Source organism: Nipponia nippon, unplaced genomic scaffold (assembly GCF_047370975.1).
Source record: "Nipponia nippon isolate SJK-2023a ecotype South Korea unplaced genomic scaffold, ASM4737097v1 scaffold_4, whole genome shotgun sequence".
Classification (NCBI taxonomy): Eukaryota; Metazoa; Chordata; class Aves; order Pelecaniformes; family Threskiornithidae; genus Nipponia; species Nipponia nippon.
In genome coordinates this window covers 66106832-66129033 of record NW_028262358.1, presented here as the reverse complement: position 1 = coordinate 66129033, position 22202 = coordinate 66106832, and the positions used below count along the sequence as shown (strand labels likewise).

The 22202-nt window shown below is 40.2% G+C and overlaps 1 protein-coding gene across 4 annotated transcripts in view; it reads right to left on the bottom strand.

Annotated features, from left to right (window-relative positions):
* Positions 1-3456: 3456 nt before the first annotated feature.
* The window catches only part of ARHGAP18 (Rho GTPase activating protein 18), a 100192-nt gene continuing 81446 nt past the window's right edge, over positions 3457-22202 (bottom strand). For 3 of the 4 annotated variants that reach the window (XM_087776139.1, XM_087776137.1, XM_087776140.1), the window contains exons 9-15: positions 21267-21426; positions 18690-18772; positions 17259-17465; positions 16302-16448; positions 10499-10623; positions 9218-9279; positions 3457-5832 (exon numbers count right to left, since the gene is read on the bottom strand). In XM_087776139.1, the coding sequence (XP_087632265.1) occupies positions 5741-5832; positions 9218-9279; positions 10499-10623; positions 16302-16448; positions 17259-17465; positions 18690-18772; positions 21267-21426 (876 nt within the window). In that variant the 3' untranslated portion in view covers positions 3457-5740. The remainder of the gene's footprint in view (positions 5833-9217; positions 9280-10498; positions 10624-16301; positions 16449-17258; positions 17466-18689; positions 18773-21266; positions 21427-22202) is intronic. The other variant, XM_087776138.1, reaches the window with a different exon arrangement.

Sequence of the window (22202 nt, the reverse complement as noted above, 5' to 3'; positions counted from 1 at the left end):
GACGCGCTGCGTGGCTAGCCGCAGCTGTGACAAAAACACGTTAAACACAGTACATGAGTTCAGCAAGCCGAAGAGCTCTCGCTGCAGCTGACAGGATGGATGGCACGGAAGCAGACAGGAACACGCAAGCGACAGCTAGCGTAGATTGGATATATGTAGGGCACTAGATGATATTTCAGAGTCTCGCTTTCCCCGAAAGGTACTGATTTGCCGTTATGTATATTGAAAAAAAAAAAAAAAATGCCAAGCGATCACCAGAGGCGCAGGCTCGGTTTCGCGGCCCCCGCGCCCAGCAAGCCTGCCCGCCGCGGGGAGGCGGCTCGCCGCAGCCACCCACCCGCTAGCCCGGGGCGGCGGGAGCGCCGCGCGACGCGGCACAGCAGCGCCACCTGGCGGCGCCCCGGCGCCGCGCCCCGCGGCAGCCGCGGGAGAAGGCGGGCAGGAGGAAGGGCCGCTGCGGCCCGTCAGGCCCCAGCCGCGGCGCCGAGGCCTGGCTGCCCGCGGCAGCTTGCAGGGGCTTTTCCCGCAGAGAGGGCGGCTTTCGGGGAAGGAAGCACAGACGTGCGTGCTGTAGGACTGATCCTCCGCTTCTCCCCAACGGGCGATGCGTTACACCCGACAGCAAACACCCAGGCGGCAGTTTCACTGCTCAGAGGGCACAAGAAATCCCATGGGAAAGCAGCACAGAACGGCCTGACCTGCAGGACCTGACCTAGGGATGTAGTATGTGATCAGACTGTTCACGGGAACCGAGCCAATTAATCCAAAACCCAGGCACTTTCAAGAGTAATGCATTGCGGACGCACAGGAGTAACACAGAGGGCAAAGCTCATTTGGCAGGTAAAATACGGAGACTCTGGCGCTCAGTGTGAACAAGCATTACCTGTTGGTTTTACAGTGCCACAGGAAGAATGAAGGATCCTTTCAATTATCCCCAAAGGGACTAATCAAGGAGTGGCGACATCGGCGCCACCTCTGTGCAATTCAAAACGGAGGATCTGAATGGCAAGTTACATTCCCACTACAGTGTAAAAGCTGCATGTGAAGGCTGTCCTTTGAAACGGACCGATTTTAGATCTGATCTTTGTCCAGGATGAAGGTGATTCCCAACAGCCCTACCAGCGGAGAGAGCAGAGGTACCGCAACCCGCCTCCTCACCTGTGTGAACGCCACTAACTGCAGGTGCAGCTCGGCCGGGAGGCGGCTCACTCCATCGGGAGGGGATGGGGATGAGCCCTACTAACCAGATGTCGCGGAGAAGCTGTGCCACAAAAGCCAGCCCAGGAGAACAACTGCAGCTTCAGCAAGAATCACCCGCATCACGGCAGCAAAGAAGGTTCAGAAGTCAGAAGGCAACACAAGCAAATGCTTTCACAGGCATCCAGACGCCCAATGCCAATTCCCGATGGCTGGCTGGGAGCTCCAAGCACAGCCTCCCTCCACGGTCAGAGCACGTGTAGGGTCTCTCTCCCGCATCTGCTCTGGTGCCTAAATAAAGGCTGCGCTTACGCCGTCGTCTTCCCTTTGAACAAAGGGCTCGCACTGCCTCTGTCTCCCTTCCAGTTGCCTAGTTCGATGAAGCTCGTAGAAACTTAATTACTTTTGTGACACCCCCTCCCCCCACTCCTTTTGCCAAAAAGGACTGAAGTCTGCCAACAGATTCAAAAGTAATTAGGGCAAGACACACACAGGCAGCGAGATTACCCCAGGCACCTTTCCTTTGGAAACCAGGCTAAAACCCACAGCATTGTATTTATTAAAACAGTCCCCAGAAGTCAGATTTGTGATTGCTGTACTTCTGTTATTGGCAATACGGCAGATTTTTAAAACAATTTTTGGAGGATTATATTTGGTTTCTACAAATCAGATTGATTTCACCCCTTCCAGACGCAGGCAAGCCATTTATGAACACTTTTCCGATCTGTTAAGTGGGGATGACAAGTACTTACCTGCCTCAGATGTGGTCTGTGTGCAAACACAAACAGTGGTTTGAAGCTCTTTAAACATACATAAAAAATAATTATTATAAATATTGCTGTAAGATTAGCGCATACCCGTATTTTATTCTTTTTGAATGGCTACAGCCTTTTAAACATAGAAGCTCAATAGAGGTCTAACCCTCAGATATATTTGTGATACAGAGGAAATAACTCATTTAGCAAATCTTTTGCCAAGTTAGCTTTCTGCTGCAATTTAACTCAATACTTAGTGAAAGAGCGTATTTTATTGGGCAGTTCCATTGCTTTTAAGAAGAATACCTGACAAAGAAATAAGGGGCTGGAAAAAGTTTCAAGCAGGCCTTTCTCAAACACTTCCTCCTCTGTCGGTGCTCACCGGATAAAAATGCATCTCCTTAGCCCTTGAATTCATCTCAGTCATGCCGCTGCTTACTGAAAGGCCTAACGGAAACCCAGCCAATGCTTCCAACATATCCAGACCTTTTCATCTTCCTGCTGTCCGTCGCCTTCCTGAAACCTCACCAGCACGTTCACACACGCTGCTTGTTGACCTGCAACGCGAGATCAACCTGCCATGCTGCTGCCTGCCTCACTGCTGCTCACGCAGGGGACAGGTGGCTGGGATGACGGCTTTCTTCTTAGCACCCGTGGATATCCAGGGATAGCACGTGCGCTTCACGCAAGGCTGGGAAGTACAGGAGGCTATGGAAAATGACTGCAAACTCTTTGGTCTTTAAAGAGGACAGGCAGTGTGAGAAAGGTGTCAACACCCCACACAAGCATTGCAGACCCTCTCATACGCCCACCCTCCCCCCCCAAATATACATTGGAGGATGATTTTTGAGCACAAAACCATCCTTAGATGCTCCACAACATCCAGGCAGCTGTACAAGGGGCTACCGCCTGCTTCCCCAATCCTTCCTTTCCCCCATCCCAGTCCTGCAGTGCAGGGAGAGCAGTGGGGATGCACACTAAGTGTTAAATCAATTAATGTGTCAGTGGGGTGAAAAAAAACCTGCGATGTGTTTCCCAAGTCATCAGTCAAACAAGGATCAGCTGCCAAATTGCCCTGAATAAGCAACCCAAGCAGCATTGTCTTCTTAATTATCAAAGATTCTTATCAGCTTACCTGAATGCATTTTGGACTTCTCCCTTGTGCCCTAATTTAATTCTTTAATTATGAGGAATTAAGAGCCAGTATTTTCAATAAATGCCGAGGGCTGCTGTTCCCTCGCATATACCCAGTAAGTGTTAATAGTACGGATTTAGCTAAGGTGCACTGTGATTGCAGCGAAGTTTTAAACTTCTAGCCAATATTTCCTTTTCCAGCAGGCATTCATGTTGCAAGACTCTTTCTAACTTACCAATGTCTCTTCTCATACACAAAACTACAAACTACCTACAAAGATATAAAGTGTGAAATTAAAAAATAATCACTGCTTAGTTTCAATTGTGCATGTTTTACATACAAATATAAGAATTCATCTGAGAAAAGAAGTCAGAAAAAAACACATTTAATTAAAAAAGAGGTTTTTATATTAAAAAAGATAATGGCACTAAACCAGAAACAAAGTTATTTAAGGGATCATAGCCACAGGGCAGTTGTAATTTTATACTGAAACTGTACAGCTGTTCCTATCATCTGCACTTTGCTCCTGATTAAAATAACATCTAGAGTTCCAGTCACAAATAATCTTTCACACAACTACAATGTATTACGAAAACACACATCATTTTTGTATTACATGACAAAAAAACCCTTATATTTATTACATTAGATTCATAAATATTTACCTAAGTATTGTGCTGGTTTTCTACTCTACTCCTTACACCTAAAGAACTGGGAGTGTGGTTTGTTCTATTGACAAAAGTGATTTGTCTTACAGGGTTCGCCCATAGTGGCACAGTGCTTTACCACACAGGGGTACCCCGCGAGATGGAGCATCGAGGGCAGGACTGTCACATTAGAACAGTTTCCTATTTTATTCATCCTGCTTTTGAGAATTCTTCAGTGCTTCCTTTCCATATGAAGACAGCCTTTGATTTTAAAAAACAAGAAATACTTACACCCCCAAAATTGTTCGTATGTTGTGGATAACTAATCAGTAGATGTCTAATTTTTCTATGACTTTTCAGAGTTCTGTTTCAATGCTTATATATAAAAGGGAGAATGCCAGTGGTTACTTTGGGAACAACACGGTCAGGGCCTGTATCCAAAGCTCAGCAGACAGGCCCTTTATTCCTTTAATCAGCTTTGATCACGTAAAAAAAATGGAATTCAGTCCTTGATTGTAGGTAGAATATTCCCTATGAGGTCAATATAATTGTGTGTGTGCACTGAAAGAAAACATTTCATTCCAAGAATATAATTTCACAGTGGTTACTTCAGGTAGTCAGCATGCAGGTGTGAGCACTTAAGCACAGCTGAGCTAGTTTACAAATAAATTGTAAAGCGGTACACAAGTTAGTAAGCCCAAAGCGTTGCTGTGGGACTGGGGCTCTAGAGCTGCAGACCACAGCTCTTTGTGCTGCAACAAGCCACGTCAGTCTATAATTCGTTATCAGGGAATTCCACGGGGAGCTTTCAGTCCTTCCCTGCAAAGAGAAGGATTTGCAACAGTTCACTGTTCGACTATTAATTTTTGAAGTGGTTTAGACAGCATCTATCAGCGTAAGGGAAATCAGAACTCGATTTCTAGCCTTGTCCAGGATAGACCAGACATAAAGCTGATCATAGATAATACCCAAAAAGCCTATGTGAACTCCACAGTAGACCTTTACACTGATTTTGAGTGAAAGGTGTGGTGGTTTGCTGCCTATGAAATTTAGACTACAGTTTCCCTCCACAGTTATTTTATTCTTCCTGAAACTTTTTATTATGCTAGTAATTGGCAGGTTTTGGCAGTTCACAAAATGCAATCTATCAGATGTCCAAAAAAACTGAAACCAGTGTATGTAACATGGCTGCATATCATTGCTGAAAAACGTGAAGGTCTTCTAGTGCATGACAATATTCCAGTAAGGACACTGCCAAGAGTGGTGAGCTTTAAAAATGGCTCACCTTGTCATATGGTCCTTTCTTTTTTCTTTTTTTTTTTTTTTTAAATAATCCCAAGAATACAATCAACTGGAATAAGAATAAAAAATATTTAAAAGATCTAGCAAAAAAGCTGCATAGAAAGCATTTTCACAGTTGTTTTTAAATAGTTTTCATCAAACCTTACCTAGAAAGTGAACAAAATTAAGACTTCCAAAGACAAAATATATTGCATTGCAGTTTTTTCCTGTGAATTTCACACTTACTTGGGAAATTCATATGACTGGTTTTAGGTATTTCTAATACTGTACCATTTAGAAGTGCTCATCAGGATTTGGTTCTCCAGTGTACTAGAACTGTAAAGACCTATATGAACACACAATTCTACACAAACAGATTGTAGATCTCTAATATAAAGAGGTTAAACATCTGTTTGAAAAATAAATTCTTCTGAAACAAGACCTACCAGATGGGAGGTAGATTAGTGCCATTAAAATATTTAAGGTACTTATTCTCATTTCAAATATGAGTGGGAAAACTGTGCTATCTCCAAAATTTTGCTGCAAGTAAAACTGAAAATTTACTGGTAATCACTGTTGGGTTTCCATCACTTTTTTTTTTAAACTGGATAAGGTTCTATTAACATATATAACACAGTTGAATGTTGAAAGGACACACTATCCCTTTGAAACATCAGCCTTACAAAGTAAGTCCACAGGTTGTTCTTTTGCCATTAGTTGTGAGCTTAGCTCTGCTTAGATTTTATAACCCACTCGGCATTTGGGTTGAGCTGGTATAGGTCCTTCATGTAGGTATCATCATCAAGGCAGCGTTCTCCTAGAAACAGAAGAGATGTGTGGCTACATCAGTACCAAAAAAGAAAGGAAACAATTTTCAAAGTTCCTGTCACTGTTTTATTCCGTTTAGGTTTTCAAGCCTTCTCTGTGGTATTAAACAAAGGACAACGCAGCTAAAACCTAGATGTGCTCTACCCTTCCCATCTGTCTTGGGGAGGAAGGGGACAGAGGAAGAAGAAAGGAGGGAAGGGGCTGTGCCACCTCTGTGGCATGTTCTAGGTCAGATTCTTCACACAGACCGCGCACATGGGAGCTCCTCTCTGTGAAGGTTTAGGAAAAAAGAAGCAAGGCCCTGGTCCTCTTGTGGTTAAATCCAAACACTAGGTGCACATTTGCATAAAAACCCATTAAAATTTCAGGTTATTTTCCCCTTCTTAAATGGAAAGTTTGAGCAAAGTTTGTTCTTGCTAAGAAGCCATTACTTCCTATCTTGCTCCTCTTGGTCAGCAGCTCTGCATAGCACTTGTAAAGGTTACTGTCCTAGGAGGGAAAAGTAGTACAGTGTTCTTGGTGCGTTACAAGCAATTAATTTATGTCTAGTAGCTATGATGAAAATAGCATATGCTGATCCATCAAGATCTGCGTACTCTTCCCCTTCCCTCACAGGCAAAGCATTATCTCATGCATTTGCAGCTCTACATCACAGCCCCTCTCCCACTCCACTGTGCAAGTGGTTGGGGTAGATGGCTCGTGTGCCAGCCAGATGTTTCCAGCACACATGCTCCTGAAGCAGGAGGCAAGCAGAGGTGCGATGCTGCAGCTGGGTTTGTCTGCCAGCTCTTCGGACTCCCTGTGCAGGGCAGGCAAGGCGGCGAGACTCCCTCCTCAACCAGGTTCGGTCTCCATCTGCTCCCTCTCCATCCGCTTTCCTTGCCAGCTGGCAGCCTGTCTTCCCTTTAGGATTTTTATCCCAACCTACATGACCTGTACCACCACGCTGCTGAACCAGGCCCTCTCCCCTACACAGTGATGATCTTAAGGGTCTTTTCCAACCTTAATGATTCTATGATCAGTGTTCAGGCAGTGAGAGCACAGGGACAGTGGCTTGCCATGTCCCTACCCAGTCCCAGTCCCAAAGCAATGGCAGAAGTCCTGTTCAGTGCCCTGAAGCCCTGTAGTGTATTGAGTACTCAAAAACACCTAGAGACGTCAGCAGCTCCATCTGCGAGGGGACAGGATCGCAGCATTGCACATGTTACAGCTAGGAGCACAAGTGTAAGCATATGAGTGTATCACAAGCCTGTCAAGTCTTCTCGCTTTTGGGTTCCCTCTACATGAGTAAGTCACATCAGGCAGACAGAGCGAAATGGCAAAGATCAAGACAGCTGGTTTACGTAAACCTGTACAGCAGGTTAAAGTCAGGGAGTTTCCCTTATCTCAACTGAGAGTATTAATAAGGACTAGTATTTGTGAGGGCTGATTAAAGTTGAAATTGTCTGCAAGTAAACTATTCAGACAAAGGAAACATCTAAGCTTTCTATCCTATTTCATAACAGAACAAAACAAGGCAAAACAAATGGAATGGATTGAGAGCAGCCCTGAGGAGAAGGACTTGGGGGTACCAGTGGATGAAAAGCTGGACGTGACCTGGCAATGTGCACTTGCAGCCCAGAAAGCCAGCCATATCCTGGGCTGTGTCAAAAGAAGCGTGGCCAGCAGGTTAAGGGACGTGATTCTCCCCCTCTACTCCACTCTCGTGAGACCCCACCTGGAGTACTGCGTTCAGCTCTGGGGCCCCCAACATAAGAAGGACATGGACCTGTTGGAGCAAGTCCAGAGGAGGGCCACAAAGATGATCACAGGGCTGGAGCACCTCTCCTATGAAAACAGGCTGAGAGAGTTGGGGTTGCTCAGCCTGGAGAAGAGAAGGCTGCAGGGAGACCTTATAGCAGCCTTTCAGTACCTGAAGGGGGCCTACGAGAGAGCTGGAGAGGGACTTTTTACAAGGGCATGTAGTGATAGGACAAGGGGTAATGGCTTTAAACTGAAGAGGGTAGATTTAGATTAGATATCAGGAAGAAATTCTTCACTCTGAGGGTGGTGAGGCACTCGAACAGGTTGCCCAGAGAAGTTGTGGATGCCCCATCCCTGGAAGTGTTCAAGGCCAGGTTGGGTGGGGCTTTGAGCAACCTGGTCTAGTGAAAGGTGTCCCTGCCCATGGCAGGAGGATTGGAACCAGATGATCTTTAACGTCCCTTCCAACCCAAACCGTTCTATGATTCTAAATCTGCAACTAGCCATGTATTTTCTCTAAGAGACATAAAATTTCTGTCACATGTGTAAAGTGATAGTCGGTTGTTCCAGTTTCACTGGAATTCTGTTACAAAAACTTTTCTACAATGATTACACCTCTGTACAATAAACAAGACATTCCTCTCCTTTAGAAAAGTCTTACATCTGAGATCACAACCTGCTTTAGCAGGTATAGCGAATGTATGTACATACTGGATATGCAAAAGAACATATAATACATTAATCTGGCATCCAGCTATCTTTTAGTAACTTCTTTTTTTTTGCCATCAGACTTAGTAAAAACACTAAAACATATCTGTTGTAAAATTGATTTAAAATAGTGATTAGGTAAAAAGGAAAAATGCTAGAAGTAGCAATTTACATACAGGATTTAAACTTGCAGAGTACAGAAGTACTGCTTATTCATGGAATTTTATAACTTCAAATAAAGTTTAACAGGTCACAGTTAATAAGAAAAAAGTAAATGTAAGACCAACCCAATACTGTTTTCTAGTTCTCTTTTTTTTTTTTCTGAGCATATGAAAAATACTGGGATCAAAACCAGATTCTCAATGCAAAAATACTTCTGCATTCGTCAAAGAAAATGTCAGAATTGTGTTCAAAATTGTCCTTTGGCATTAACCTTGCTGATCTGCTATTTGCTTTAATCAAGAGGGTCTGGAAAACGCACAGCAGAAAAGACTAACGATTGGAAAATTTTATCACTAGGTCAGCTTTCTGGTTGAGCATTTTTTTCCCCAAAGGAACCTGCAAGCAACGCTCAAATGCAGAGCATGAAGGACTGTAGGTTCACTTCTTATGCCTCAATATAAAGAGATGAATAAGATGAACTTCAAGCACCTTCCTACCCAACCTTTCTGTGCTTCTTCACTGTACATACATATCAGGAACATCTGTTACAGCTGCGGTCTTCCTCTGGGAGAGATAATAAGATACTACTAATATGATGATCACACCAACATCTCTGCTTCCTTCTACCCAAGGTTAACCGTCTGCCTTAGCATCAGGGAGAACTAGGGACATAAATAAAAATGCAGCCACGGTGAAGCCCATGGACAACGTGCCAAGGAATCCTATTGTAGCAAAAGAAGTTGTTCAGAAGCCATTCTTACCAATATTTCCTCCTATTTCATAAAGAAAGACCTCTTCTTTCTTGAGTGTTTGGACATTTCCACTGTCAGGAACAAAACACAATTAATAACTATATTGCAAAAGAGCTTGCACATCGGCCACTTAAATGTGTCCGGGAGAAATTATGCTAATTAAGATCAGCAGTGTACCTGTTATAAACCCCTCGTGTTTATACTCGTTTACTGATACAGTAAGTGAACAAGAGTACCCTTGTGTGCTAGTGCAAATGAATAGTCCTGCAAGTGAGCAATACTCTATAGAAAAGGTAAAACAAGATAGATGTGAAGAAACTGTGGGGTTTAGAAAAGAATTCCATTGTTATTACCAAGTAGCCTGATATTTACCCTCTGATTTTTGTTTCACTGCTGCTGCTGCAAAAATAAGTATTCCCCTCAAACACTTCATATTTCTGAAAAAAGCTTTGGGTGGGAGAAACCACATTCTTACTGGTTTTAATTTTGCTGCAACTAAAAGAAGTAAAAAACAGACAGTGGAAGAATAAAGTCCCCGTATTACAAAGGGATTCTATTATTCTCGCTGCTTAATTGTAATAATATATGCTAAGGCACAGCCAGAAAATAACTTTCTGTCGAAAGTGTAAACCTCTAAAAACAGCATTTAGCAAAAAGCAGCTTCTTAATCTCAACTAGTGTACCATATTATTGCTTTAGCATGAATAGTTATATATGATGCATATATTAAGTATTTTTTTTTGCTAAGTCTATTCTGATTTCTTACTTTGCTTATATATGTAAAAAATAGATGTAAAAGCTTGATTAAAACTTCTCCCTTTCTAAATGGATTTGGATGACTCAAATGTAGCTTTCCTTTTAAATCACTGCACATGCACGACATTTGCACGTATTTATATCCCAATACCTATACTGTTGCTATATATAAATGCATTTTTTTACAAAATATTTTCTTTCTCTTTTCCTCATTCCTTTGTTTCCTTGACTTATTTTCTTGGAGTTCCTTTCTGTCTTGTCCCCAGAAAGTTACAAAACTATTCCTAACCCATCAGATTAAATAGCAGTTAATTATTTACTAACGGCACTCATGTATTCCAGAAGGCTTCATGAGCTTTAATGACATTAGGAGCATTAAGTTAATTCCTCAAGCATGTATTTTAATGGCTAAATTCGGCCGAAAAGTTCATGAACTCACCTGGACTTAAAAGTATTTTAAAACTTTTTTTCTTGATATAATATATATAAAGCCACCTCTCCCAAAATGATAACAAAACAAAAATGTGCTTGTACCTTTTCTGGCTGAGAAACCTGGCTACTATATCACCGGCTTTCAGTTCTTCTGTCAGCTGTATTGCCATGGAAACTTTCGAAAGATGAGGCGCTTGCACCCGTATCACTCCCTGAGGAACATCAGCCTGCAAAGCAATAACGATGTTGGAACAAAGCTGCTAGCAGCTGGCTTTGATGAGCTTCTCAAAATACAGTATGGAATAAGTAACTTAGTACAGTGCTCTGTACTTAACTACGATCTACTACACTTCGCTGCAGAAATATAATAACTACACAGTAATGCAGTAAATTACATGAGACCTTCAAATCTCTTTTTAACAGCAGGGAGGACTTTAGAACAAAAGAACAGTAGTGTTTAATTATTTTTCAAAGACGTTAAGAATAACAATAACACTTACTGCTATATTAAGAACACACTTTGGTATGATAAGAAGCATATGAGATCGAAATGGAAAAGACCTGCTGCAGGCATGAAAGCCAGGCAATCCCCCTGCACCACCCCCCCACTAAAACTTCCAGAAGAAACCTTTCCAGTTTCACTTAATCTGAATTTCATGCCAAAAAAAGAAATCACAAAGTATTCACGGGTCAGTCTACTTTAAGTGATTCCTCTTTTCAAATATCATTTCCTTTTAAAACAGATAGTCACTACTGCAGCTTTTTCTCCCTATTTTTTATTCTCCAGAATATATTCGGCTAGTCAACTTGCAGGTCTGACTACATAATGGATATGCATTTTATTTGAACCCAAAAATCCTTGATGATGAATATCAATCATATTAGTTACAGAGAAGGAGGGCTCCAAAGGACAGTTTTTCTGTTCAACTTGCAGTACATGACATTTGAAGTTACAAAAGGCATAATTTATTTGTGAATAAGGTCCTAATTTCTGTTCCTGGAAATCTTGAGGTAATTTTTCTATTCGTATTACATTACCATTTATCCAAATGTACTCATTTTGATAGGAAAAAGAAATGTAAGAGTCTCAGTAGTCAAGGTTGATTATGACAGTTCACACTCTTCTTCCCCCCCACTATTTACTGCAATTGTAAGGCTGAACATTTCTTCTTCCATAATCAATGAACAAATCTGGGCACCTGTGAATCTAGAATAGCTTCTCTGAAACTATCAGAGTTAAACGAATATAGAACAAGTATAAACGTGAGCAGCATCAGAAGCGCAGCTTCCTGAGAAAGGTAAAGGCTCATTACTATACAAATGATGAGCTATGGTAAGTAATTTTAACCAAACAATCCTTCTAGATCCAGTCTTATTATTTATTGATTTAAAAATACTAGACATAATAACTATTTATGTCTAAAGCATTAAGAATCACTAAATTGAGCATTTGCTTCGTAGTAATTGTGGAATCAAAAATTTATAAGATTGCAACGGATCTCAAAGAGCAACTCCCTACATTTATCCCTAAATTTGTCAAATCTGTCCTTTAAGGCCTCCACCTATGGAAACAGTGGCTGTAGCCATCTGCTAGGAAGTAAACGCCTGCTTAAAAATATTTTGCCTCTTTCCAAACTGTTGGGATCCTGGCAAAAGGAAAGGAAACTTTTTAGGATGAAAGGTTTATTTACAGATGTCCCTAACTGGTCTTTCACCGAAGTCAGCATGGCAAATTTAAATTGGTTTTAATTTTTATATACACTTCTGTATCATTTTGTCTCAGTTTATTTTAATGGAGTTTTTCCAACCTTCAGCTGGATAACAAGGGGTTTTTTTTCTATACAGCAGGCATATGATAAATTATTTAAAAACATGCCCGCTTTGAGTATATGAGAGAAAGAACAAGAAATGTCCACAGAGCTGTAACATTACGGTCACAGATCAAACAGAATAATTACTTTGTTTATTCAGACAGAATCATTATTAGTTCAGCTAATGAATGCACTTTGCCACTTTCACCACCTGCATTTACAGAAGAACTCGCGCTCAGCTGCACAATATGTTCATGGTGCCCAACTACAGAGAGAGCAGATACTGAGCATCCCCTAGCCCATTCACTGTGCAAGCTGGTGGGAAAGAAAACGTGGCCGTAAAACGTTTAGGAGCAGAGTCACAGAAGGACCTGTTCTCTGCACAGAGTAGTTCAAAACGTCCACGTTAGGGCTCCACATCACAACATATAAGCGAAGTACCTATAAGATGATGGACAATATGCTGAAGGGTAGGTCACCTATACTCTTTAGTTTGCAAGTCCCCTCTCCTGCCTCACAGGCTCTCTCAGGATGAGGTTTACAAGACTGAAACCTCTGGCTGAGTTCGGTACTTCCACGCTTTAAAAACCTGAAGAGAGAGACCTCTTCAGTTGATGGAAAATACACTGGCCTACAACATTTAGTCCGTAGCAGGCACAGCAGTCACCTGTGAGGTACTCATCTTCTTTCAAACCCTTTCTTTTCAGAGGGACGTGAATCTATGTATCACAAAAGAACTGCAGCTGCTTGGCTATAGGATCTGGGGTGGGTCTCTTCCAGATTCTGATCCATTTTGCATGACACACTTAAATATCCATCAGGTTAGATGAAGAGAGGAACGAAGTGACTATGCAGTATTTTCACTCATGACTCAGATGACGGAATATAATATATACTTATTAAATGTGCGAATGATACCAAGCAGGAATGGGCCATGAGCATTATGAAGAACAAAATTGGAATTCAAAAGGATCTTGCTACATGGGAGACAAAATCTGAAAGAAATGGGATGCAGTTGTTCTCTTTGAACTGCAAAGTGCTGCACCTAGTTTGGGACAAACAACTGTAAAACTATATAAAGAGAAATGATTTAGCAGGTAGCAATTTTTTTAGCAAATAATCTGCCACTGCAGTGGATAACAAATTCAGCAAGAGTCAGTAACGTTATACTGTGAAAATTCAAACAGGTTATGCAAACAGAACAGCTATGGGATACAATGGCTATTCTAACCTGTGTTAGATAAGCCCAGTAGCACTGCATTGTGCTGCTAACACGACTGCTCCTTTTTTTTGGAACAATTGCAACGTATAGAGGAATACAATGACAGATGGTATAAATCTGGCTAATGCTAGTAGGTAAATTGCCAGTCCTGAGGGCATCTTTCTTTGCCTGGCTAGAGCATTATGCACCCCAACATCAACATAAAGACTTAATCCCTAACACTGACTTGGGGCCATGGGTATGCATAGGCATCACAAAAAGCAATTAACCCTCACAAGCCCTCTAATATTAACCACTCTTGATTAACCCTCATGAGCCCTCTAATATTAACCACTCTCAGCACTGTACAGAGATCTTGCCCAAAGTTTGCAGTAAATGTTAACCTCTGTCTTAAAAGGGGAAATGTGATTGATAGAGAGGCCTCATCAGAGATAAGATGAAATTTTATCCAAATGAGCTGACTGCCATTAAGAATGCAGATATTGAGGTATTTCTGGAGAGTATGGAAGTGACTCAAGCTCTGTCCATCTATGTTTAATCATGTGGGGTGCCACAGCATGTGGTAGAAAATAGCAACTTTTACTTAGTTTTTATTCAGCTGCTCTCAAATGTTTCAAACAGTTTTCACTGGAGTGGAGATTCACCACAAGTCTGGGTGCCTCACTTGCCATCTAATAGTGAAATGCAGTTCAGGAACTGCACAGGAAAACTACCTCATTTTCAAATTAAGGCAGTATAAATTGAAAATTGAGGAAAAAAACCCACAACAAATTTTCCTTAAAGAATGAGACAATTTTTTACTTAGAAAAATGTATAAAATTGTCATTCACAATGAAGCCTTAGCAATTTGTGACTATGATTTTAAGAATAATATGTTCTCAGGCACCCAAATTACTGAATGCTACAAATGCTTCAAATAAGCATGAAGGATTTGTGAAAAATTGTACCATTTCATTTTGAAGAAAATCCCCACAGAATTCTAGGGCTTAAAGAAAATTATTGAATAGGAACTTTACATTTACATTTGAATAAGAATGTATTACATGACACTCCAGCCCTAACTCCCCAGTGGATTAAAATAGCGTATTTTACTCTAAAAGACCAACAGCACTGAATTACAAAAAAATCCAATACCTGAAGTTGCAACAGCATTTGCCTATTTCAGTGTATTTACTGTTATTTCTATGTTGAACAGGGGATGGCAGCATTAAGTGTCATCTCATCATAACTCAACTGAATTGTATTCAAAGAGTTCTCTTCTTATTAGACAGCGTAAAACAAATGTCAGTGTTTAATTAGCTTTATTTTAAAATTGTATGTAAGTCCATATTCTGTGTACAGATTACTTCATATAGATAGATATGAAAGTAAGGCAAAGCAGTGCCTGGGGAATTAATTAATTTTGGACGTTAAGAGATGTGTCAAACATTGCATACAAAATGAGGTAGAAACACGAAAGTATAAGTCTCCAGCAGATATTGGATGCAGTTGTCCAAAGGATCCAGCTATTTGTACATTCAAAAGAAAAAAGAAGGCATACTTGCAAGATCCAACCAGGCAGATTTGAGGGATAATATAGCATATTCATTTGCCATATTCTATTTTCTTGGCTTAATAGCTTAAAAAAAATACCTTTATTAGAATATGACAACCCTTTTTTGTAACAGTTTGCCATACACATACTTGATAAGAAAAACATAAACCAGACCAATGCATTTTTGCAAGCTACCGCAAGATGTCTCTAATTCACCAGAATCTTCAATATGACTTCAACCTACAAGGTGGTATTTTCATACCGCCTAAATCTGTTATGTATATGTTATGTTATCAGGATACACATATTTAGTGTTACCTGTTTGCATATTTAAAATAACTTTGGAATCATGTATTTCAAATGCATTATAATTAAGATACCATACTGTATAGGCTAATGAGTTTCAAAAATTTTTAATTACTAACTTCATTGAAATCATAAATAATAAGCAATTTCAAGGTACATGAGATATATTTTTGAAAAGTTTCAATGTCAGTGGGAACAGTTCAATTAAAATATTCCTAAAGTACAGGAAAAATTAATACTATAATGCCACAGGCTTTTTTTCTTTTTCACTGTAAAGAATGTGTGAAGACTGTTACACTGAAACTTATGCCTTGACATCACTGATGGGTCTGGCAGAAGTCAATAACCTAACGGAGAGATACTGGACTGTAGATTATATACACGGGGTAAGTTGGGAGTAGACACTTGGACAACAGCTGCATAAGAAGCAGTTTATCAGTTTTTTACATTTATTTCATCCCTTGGGGTTTCTTGGCGTGGGCAGGTTGTGCATGCTCTAGCATGCTCCACTTTACAAGGAAGAGTTAAAGATTCATTGAGGCAAAGAGCTCAGTGGTTTGGGAGCTCCTGTAGGAGGAAGAAGGATTAAATGCTAACTTTGTTTCCAAACACTATTATAGATCTAGATTTCACTATTTGATATTTATTTTTTAAGTAAACACATGGTCTGCTGTGACTTACATTCGGCAGCAATGCATCGAAATGTGAGTACAGTAATACTGAGTGTTGCCACAACACTTGCTCCCTCTACAGATATAGACCTAACATACTTTTGTTTCAGACGCACAAATTGAAACAACCTGTGGGATATCGTTTTTCAGAACAGAAATATTTTGACAAATCTGGGAAAACAAACAAACAGCCCAGCCCTCTAAATGTGTCATGCTGGTTATAAACTATGAAACCCGTATTAACTTGCTTTCTATTGAAATTCACAGTTAAATACACGTAGATATCCCCTCTGCTATATTCACTTTTTCACTGGAGATGATAGTCTTATTAATAAAACATTTCAGACATATGTTTCCTTACATCATTAGGGGTCTTCTCCTGCTTCTCATGCTTTTCCCGGTCATATGCCATCTTTTTCAGAAGTTTCTTCATAGCTTTGTCCTTTTTCTCCTTCTTCTGGCTTTCAGTGTTTTGTTTTCTCACTTGGTTAATAATAAACTTAGGAATCTAGATGAATATAGATAGTAAGTATGAATAACTACATAATTTCCTTAGGTAACTAACTTATCAAAACTTTGTAAATCGACAGATTGTCAGGTAGAACTCAAGAAAATAGTATTTATTTCCAGTAATAATTAAAGATTCAAATAACACAAACCTGTAAAACAATTTAAAAAACACTCAATTTTTGATGTTATATTCCATCCAGTAAGCTCTCAGGGGAAGAGAGGTGGAATCATGCAGTGCTTTTACTTTCTTCAGTCAAAAAATTCACTCAACACTTAGTCTGTACAATGGTGTTAATAACTTTTCCTCACATGAAGCAAAGGTCAAAATTGTTTAAAGTTGCTGACGGACAACAAAGCGCAAACTTCTCCAGTCTGTCTAAGTTAGAACTTTGCTTGAGACCATGGCACAACTTCATGTTTTATCAAAACATGTTTTATATAATACGAAGTTTCGCCCAAAAGGGAAATGGACTAAAACACCATGTTTCCTGCTAATCTCTCTAAGCAGAAAAGAATAAATTCCTCATAACAATGCATACTGATAGGCCAAAGATCCCCCAAGGACTTATTTTTGAGTTCACATATGGTACATACAATATTAAAACCCTGACCATCAGAGCTTAACTCTACAATGAGATGTAATCATTCTGTTTCACTCCCATAAGAGTTACCTATGAGCAAGAACCCAGCTGGACAAGGCTGATCTTTCTCTAAATCATGGAAAGAAGTTCATATTACTTCTTTGTTCAAATGCCTTGTTTCTGAAATTTATGATTTCCCCCCCCCCCCGCCTTACGAATACACTTACTGTCCAGAGAAGTTTTTGGTACTGAATCATAAAGCGCATGACATTTGCTGTTCCAGCTGCCATAACAAACTCCCTTTGTTCAATTGTCTTTGAGCCAAACCCATGAAACGTGAAAAGGTTTGGGGCCATCACCATCGCAACATTCTTTAACGTCATTTTATTTTTGTCTCGATGATCAATTACCCTTTGGAGGAATTCAAGCAGTACCTGAAATAACAGCAGAACTTACAGCTTAACTCTGCACATGAAAAAGTGAGAGTGAAACATGATGTTACATATTTTTGGAAAAAGATCTTTACTCCTAATAAAACCACATGAAAAGCAATCAATAATAGGAAGTAGGGACATGTTTGTTCACAGGACTGTAATGCAAGTTTTGTTTCCTTTAAGTAATGAAGTAAATCATTCTTGTTATTTTTGTGAATAACATTTTCAAAAGCATTCAAGTGACTTCGAAGCCCTGCACAGTAAGTTTTTTTCCAAAACCCTCGTTATGTAGGTGCATAAGTAGCGTCCCACAGATGCTTTCAAAAACATTACTGTTGGCTTTTCTTAAATTGAAAGTGAACACAATAGTGCCAGCTGTCATGGTTATGGAAACATGGAGTGGCTAGGTCTGTAGCATAAGCAATTCGTGAGTAAACCACTGCATTGTGAATGATGGGTAGCCAGTTACAAACTGACAATCTTCAATTCATTCAGTTCCAGATATTTGTAACTCAACTCAGGAGCCCTCCTGGCTGCTTCCACACAGTAAATAAACTCAAAAAGAAAGTAATGTTTAAACAGTAAGACCTAATAGGATTTTTTTGCCTGTAACAGAAGATGTTTTGCATCCTACACAAATCCTGCAAATTCATTTTTGATTGTAGCAATTTTAATAGTAAGCATATTCTGAAAAAGATGAATAGCTTTGCTACAAAAGGACAAGCCCAAATTGGAAGACTCCGTGTAACGTGCTGCAAATACAAATGGGAAGTATAAATTTCTAGCTTATTGAGAGCAGAAACAAACAGCACAGAGAAAAGCAGGGAATAAAAAGGAAGAGCTAAACCCATTTCATAAAAGCAAACTCTCATCCATAGTATTCTAACACTGTTTATTTTTTGCATTGAAAATAATGACTGCTGCTGCAAAAAAAGGAACGAAACTTGTAAGAGAAAAGGTTGCTAACTGGGAGATTATTATTTCAATCTCCTGGAAAAATTTCCAGTCACATTCTTAAAAGTCATTTGAGAGGAATTAGGGTCCTAAGGTTTGGTTTTTTTTTTTCCTGAAGTTCTGTGAAATATGAAAAAAAAAAGAATCACTAGTTTCAGCATTAACTTTGAACTGAAAAAAAGAATGTTAAAAAACAACAGTGTTCATTAGAGTGGATTCACAGAAACAGACAAAATATTTGTGCAGGAAAAAAGTATTAGCAATTCTAACCTTCAGAGTGTCTCTGTTCGCTTCAGGTAGGAGGAGAACCAAAAGATTCAAAGCTTGCAGTTGCTGTTTCCTCGTTGGGAGATCTGCCAGTGAAGCACATGAACCTCAGTGTTTTTAAATTGTCACTTCTCCTCTTCAGAAAGCATGATTTCAAAGTGGAAACTTCATGCAAAATGCTGAATGCATACACATGGCTAATTGTCACAGTATGACAAAGGACTGGCAGATCCTTGTTTTCTGATACTCATTTCCAAATGTTCTTTTAGGATTCAGTTGCTGTATGACTCAGCAGTCTTCTGGCAATATTTTCTAGATGCCTTGTGAGTCTTTATTTTGCAATGTTACAAGAAGAAATAGTCAGCTAACAGTTCCTCCCTTTTTGAGCCTGTGCCCCAACATATGAAAGGGTATATGCAAAACTGCTTTCACAGTTTCTCTGATTGCCTTAACAGTTGCATGGTCTCCCAAGTCACCCGCACAGAATGAATACCACGTGTTGCTGAATAAGGCAGATCTCCAGCGACATAAGCAGCAGCAGCTGCAACGGCAAACCAGTGGGGATAAAGCCAAGGGCAGAGAAGCTTAACACATATCTGCAGCAGTGAGTGCCGTACCAAACGTGGCAAGCTATAATTAAAGAAAAGTGACATTGGTTCTGCCTTTTACCCAGTCGCTCAGTGGTGCGTCATTCACCCAAGATGCAGGACGAGTGCATCCCTACACTCCTCCACCTCCTAGAAGAGCTCCTACGTTCTGGCAGTGTTGAGCAGCAGAAAGCCCCAACTCTCCCACATTTGTCACTTGTCATAAACTTCCTCCTGTCATGCTTTAGAGGATGTGCTCTGGCAAGTCTTCTCCGCAGATTCCTAATGAATCAGGCCATACATAAAACAAGTGAAGAGGCAGGTACCTGCACTTGACATAGTTTTATTACGCTATTTCAAAATTCAACAGGGCTGTTCTCATGCATCCTGCTGTGATTCCAACTGAACTCCTATTTCAAATACATTTCATCCAAATCAGTTTGGGAGATACTGCCAAAAAAAAAGTTCATTGATGAAATAAAAAAAAACCCTTGCTGACTACTTTCTACCATAATAAAAATTAAGGATCTGAATAAATGAGTGACAAATTATATAGCCATTTAAAACATGCAAGTAGTGATAACAGTGTATCTCAAAAAGCAGTGAGAATCAACCTTTTCCTAGGAAAGTAAGCAAAAATACAACTACAAAACAATTAAAATTCGTTACTTAAATCAAGGTTTTCTGTCTGTTCACCTAAATAACGACTGAATTTTAGTTGTTTAAATTACTTAAATTAAGAAATTAAATTGTTTAAATTAAGTTGTTTAATTCTAACCACACTACTTAGTCACAGTATCATGAAAAACACTGATTACTGTCACAAAGATGGCTCTTTTTCTCTAACACCTAATCTTATTACATGCAACCAACAAGATGGGCAGAATTTAAACAATGGGAGGCTATGAAGTGCTTTGTCTGTTTTACATCAAATCCTTTGGCTCAATGTAGAAAGCGTTTCGGATCCTGGCACCTGAGTATTTTCTGGGTAAGTAAAACTACGTAAGCCTTCAGACAGCTCAGGAGCAGCAAGCAGAAACCCTCCTGGCTCCAATGAGTATCCGGTAAGTGGAACAACCTTGAGGAGCTGTCTGCTGCCAGCATCATTTGAAAGCATTCTGGCCAGCTTTAACTTGCTGCTCAGTATTGCAAAATCAACACCACTATGTAGCAGGCCTAAGCACCAGCCCCCTACTCCCACCAACTTAATGGCCTTGAAAGGCAGCTCACAACCGAGAGACTGACATGGCCCACAGTTTTTAAGAATATTTGTCTGTCTGCCTGTCCATGGGAATTCCCTGAAAGTATCCCTTAGAAATGAGCCATCGCTCTGCCTGCAGACAAGGGGAATAGATTTTTCCTAAACTTGCACTCCTGTGTTGGCTGGGGAGTTAATGTATATGGGTTCTTGCTCCTGATTCATTATCACCAACCCGCTCTCTTTCAATTACAGCTGGTATGTTTGCTGTCTCAGTGACCAGTGGCAAGGAGGACATTTTCACAGGAACTTGCCGATCTCAAGGGACCAGGGATGATCAGCAGTTCTGACTATTATGCTCTAACTATTCCTGTTGTAAATAGATAAAATACCCTGAACAGTATAAATTACCATTTGTTAGATTTTCTGCAGAACTATTGTATCTTTGCTGTTGTTTTCTTTTGAAGCAAATATTGTTTATAAGCTGATACCACCATACACAATGTCCTTATATCCCATCCACACCTCCTAACGACTATCAGAAACATCTTATCAGAAAGCGGCAATGTGCTTTCATTTTACGTGTGAACTATTAAAATAGATGTTCCATGAATAATGTTATTTGTACATTAGCAAAAATATGCCCAGTTTTTTTCTCAGGAGAAGTCATATTGTTGTTATTCAATTTGTTTTTCAGCTTCACATATTATTACCAAAAATACTGCTACAGCAAAGAGGCATTTCTCTCAATTGGTATCAGTTCTTCGCAGCTGAGACAGAAAGGGCACTACTCACTCTGTACATCTTGGAAAGCTTTGAGATATTCTACAGTGAGGAGTGGCTGAGGCAGTTCACGGATGAAGAGTTTTAAAAGACTTGCTGCATCATGTTGCTTTACATTTTCCCAGTTGAAAGTCCCTTCATAAAATTTTGCTTCCAGTTCTTGGCAAAGACTCTGAAAAGCAGTAGATACAGAGAGCACCAATAACACTTGGCTGCTGGAAGTCATGCATTATACACAGAGCAATACTTTCCTTACTTTTAAAGGGGGAAAAAAAGGGACATCTGAAATACCACTTAACTCCAGCTGCCGCTGATCTTTTGCTACAAAAAGATAAATTGGGGATCAGAAGCACTGAAAGCAAACACACAGTAATAGGCAGCAGACTGCCAAATCATATATGAGGAAATCCCATGGGCCTGCCTCAGGGCCATATGGAATATACTATAAGAACCAAATATCATATTCATTCACGTAAGGGTTATGACTTCCCCTCCCCCAAAATATTAAGATGTGGCTGATACACATGGCAATTCTGAAACTACTACCAAAGGGTGTTGCTCTAACGCATGCATGGCCATTTTCATAAACAAATATGGCAATTATGCATGTTGACACACAGTTTCCTATCGAAACATACACTAAGGTGAGGCTGGTTCTCTTTTTAAAAAAGAGGGAGAAGATTTGTGTGACTGGGTAGCTGGATGTCTTGCCATCTGCTGGGAACTCCATGCCTCTGGGCACACACAGCTTTGCCTAGCACTGGATGTCAAACATGCCCTTTATGGAAGGGGTCTGTACTGCAAAACATGAGGTTATGCAGCAAAATAAGCAGCACTGAAAGTCTCAGTGATACCTCATAAATCTGGCGTTGGGAAAGGGCGGGATACTGTTGGCAGCAGACACTACCATATACCTGCTTTGCTGCCATGGTAGTGCTATTACTGGGC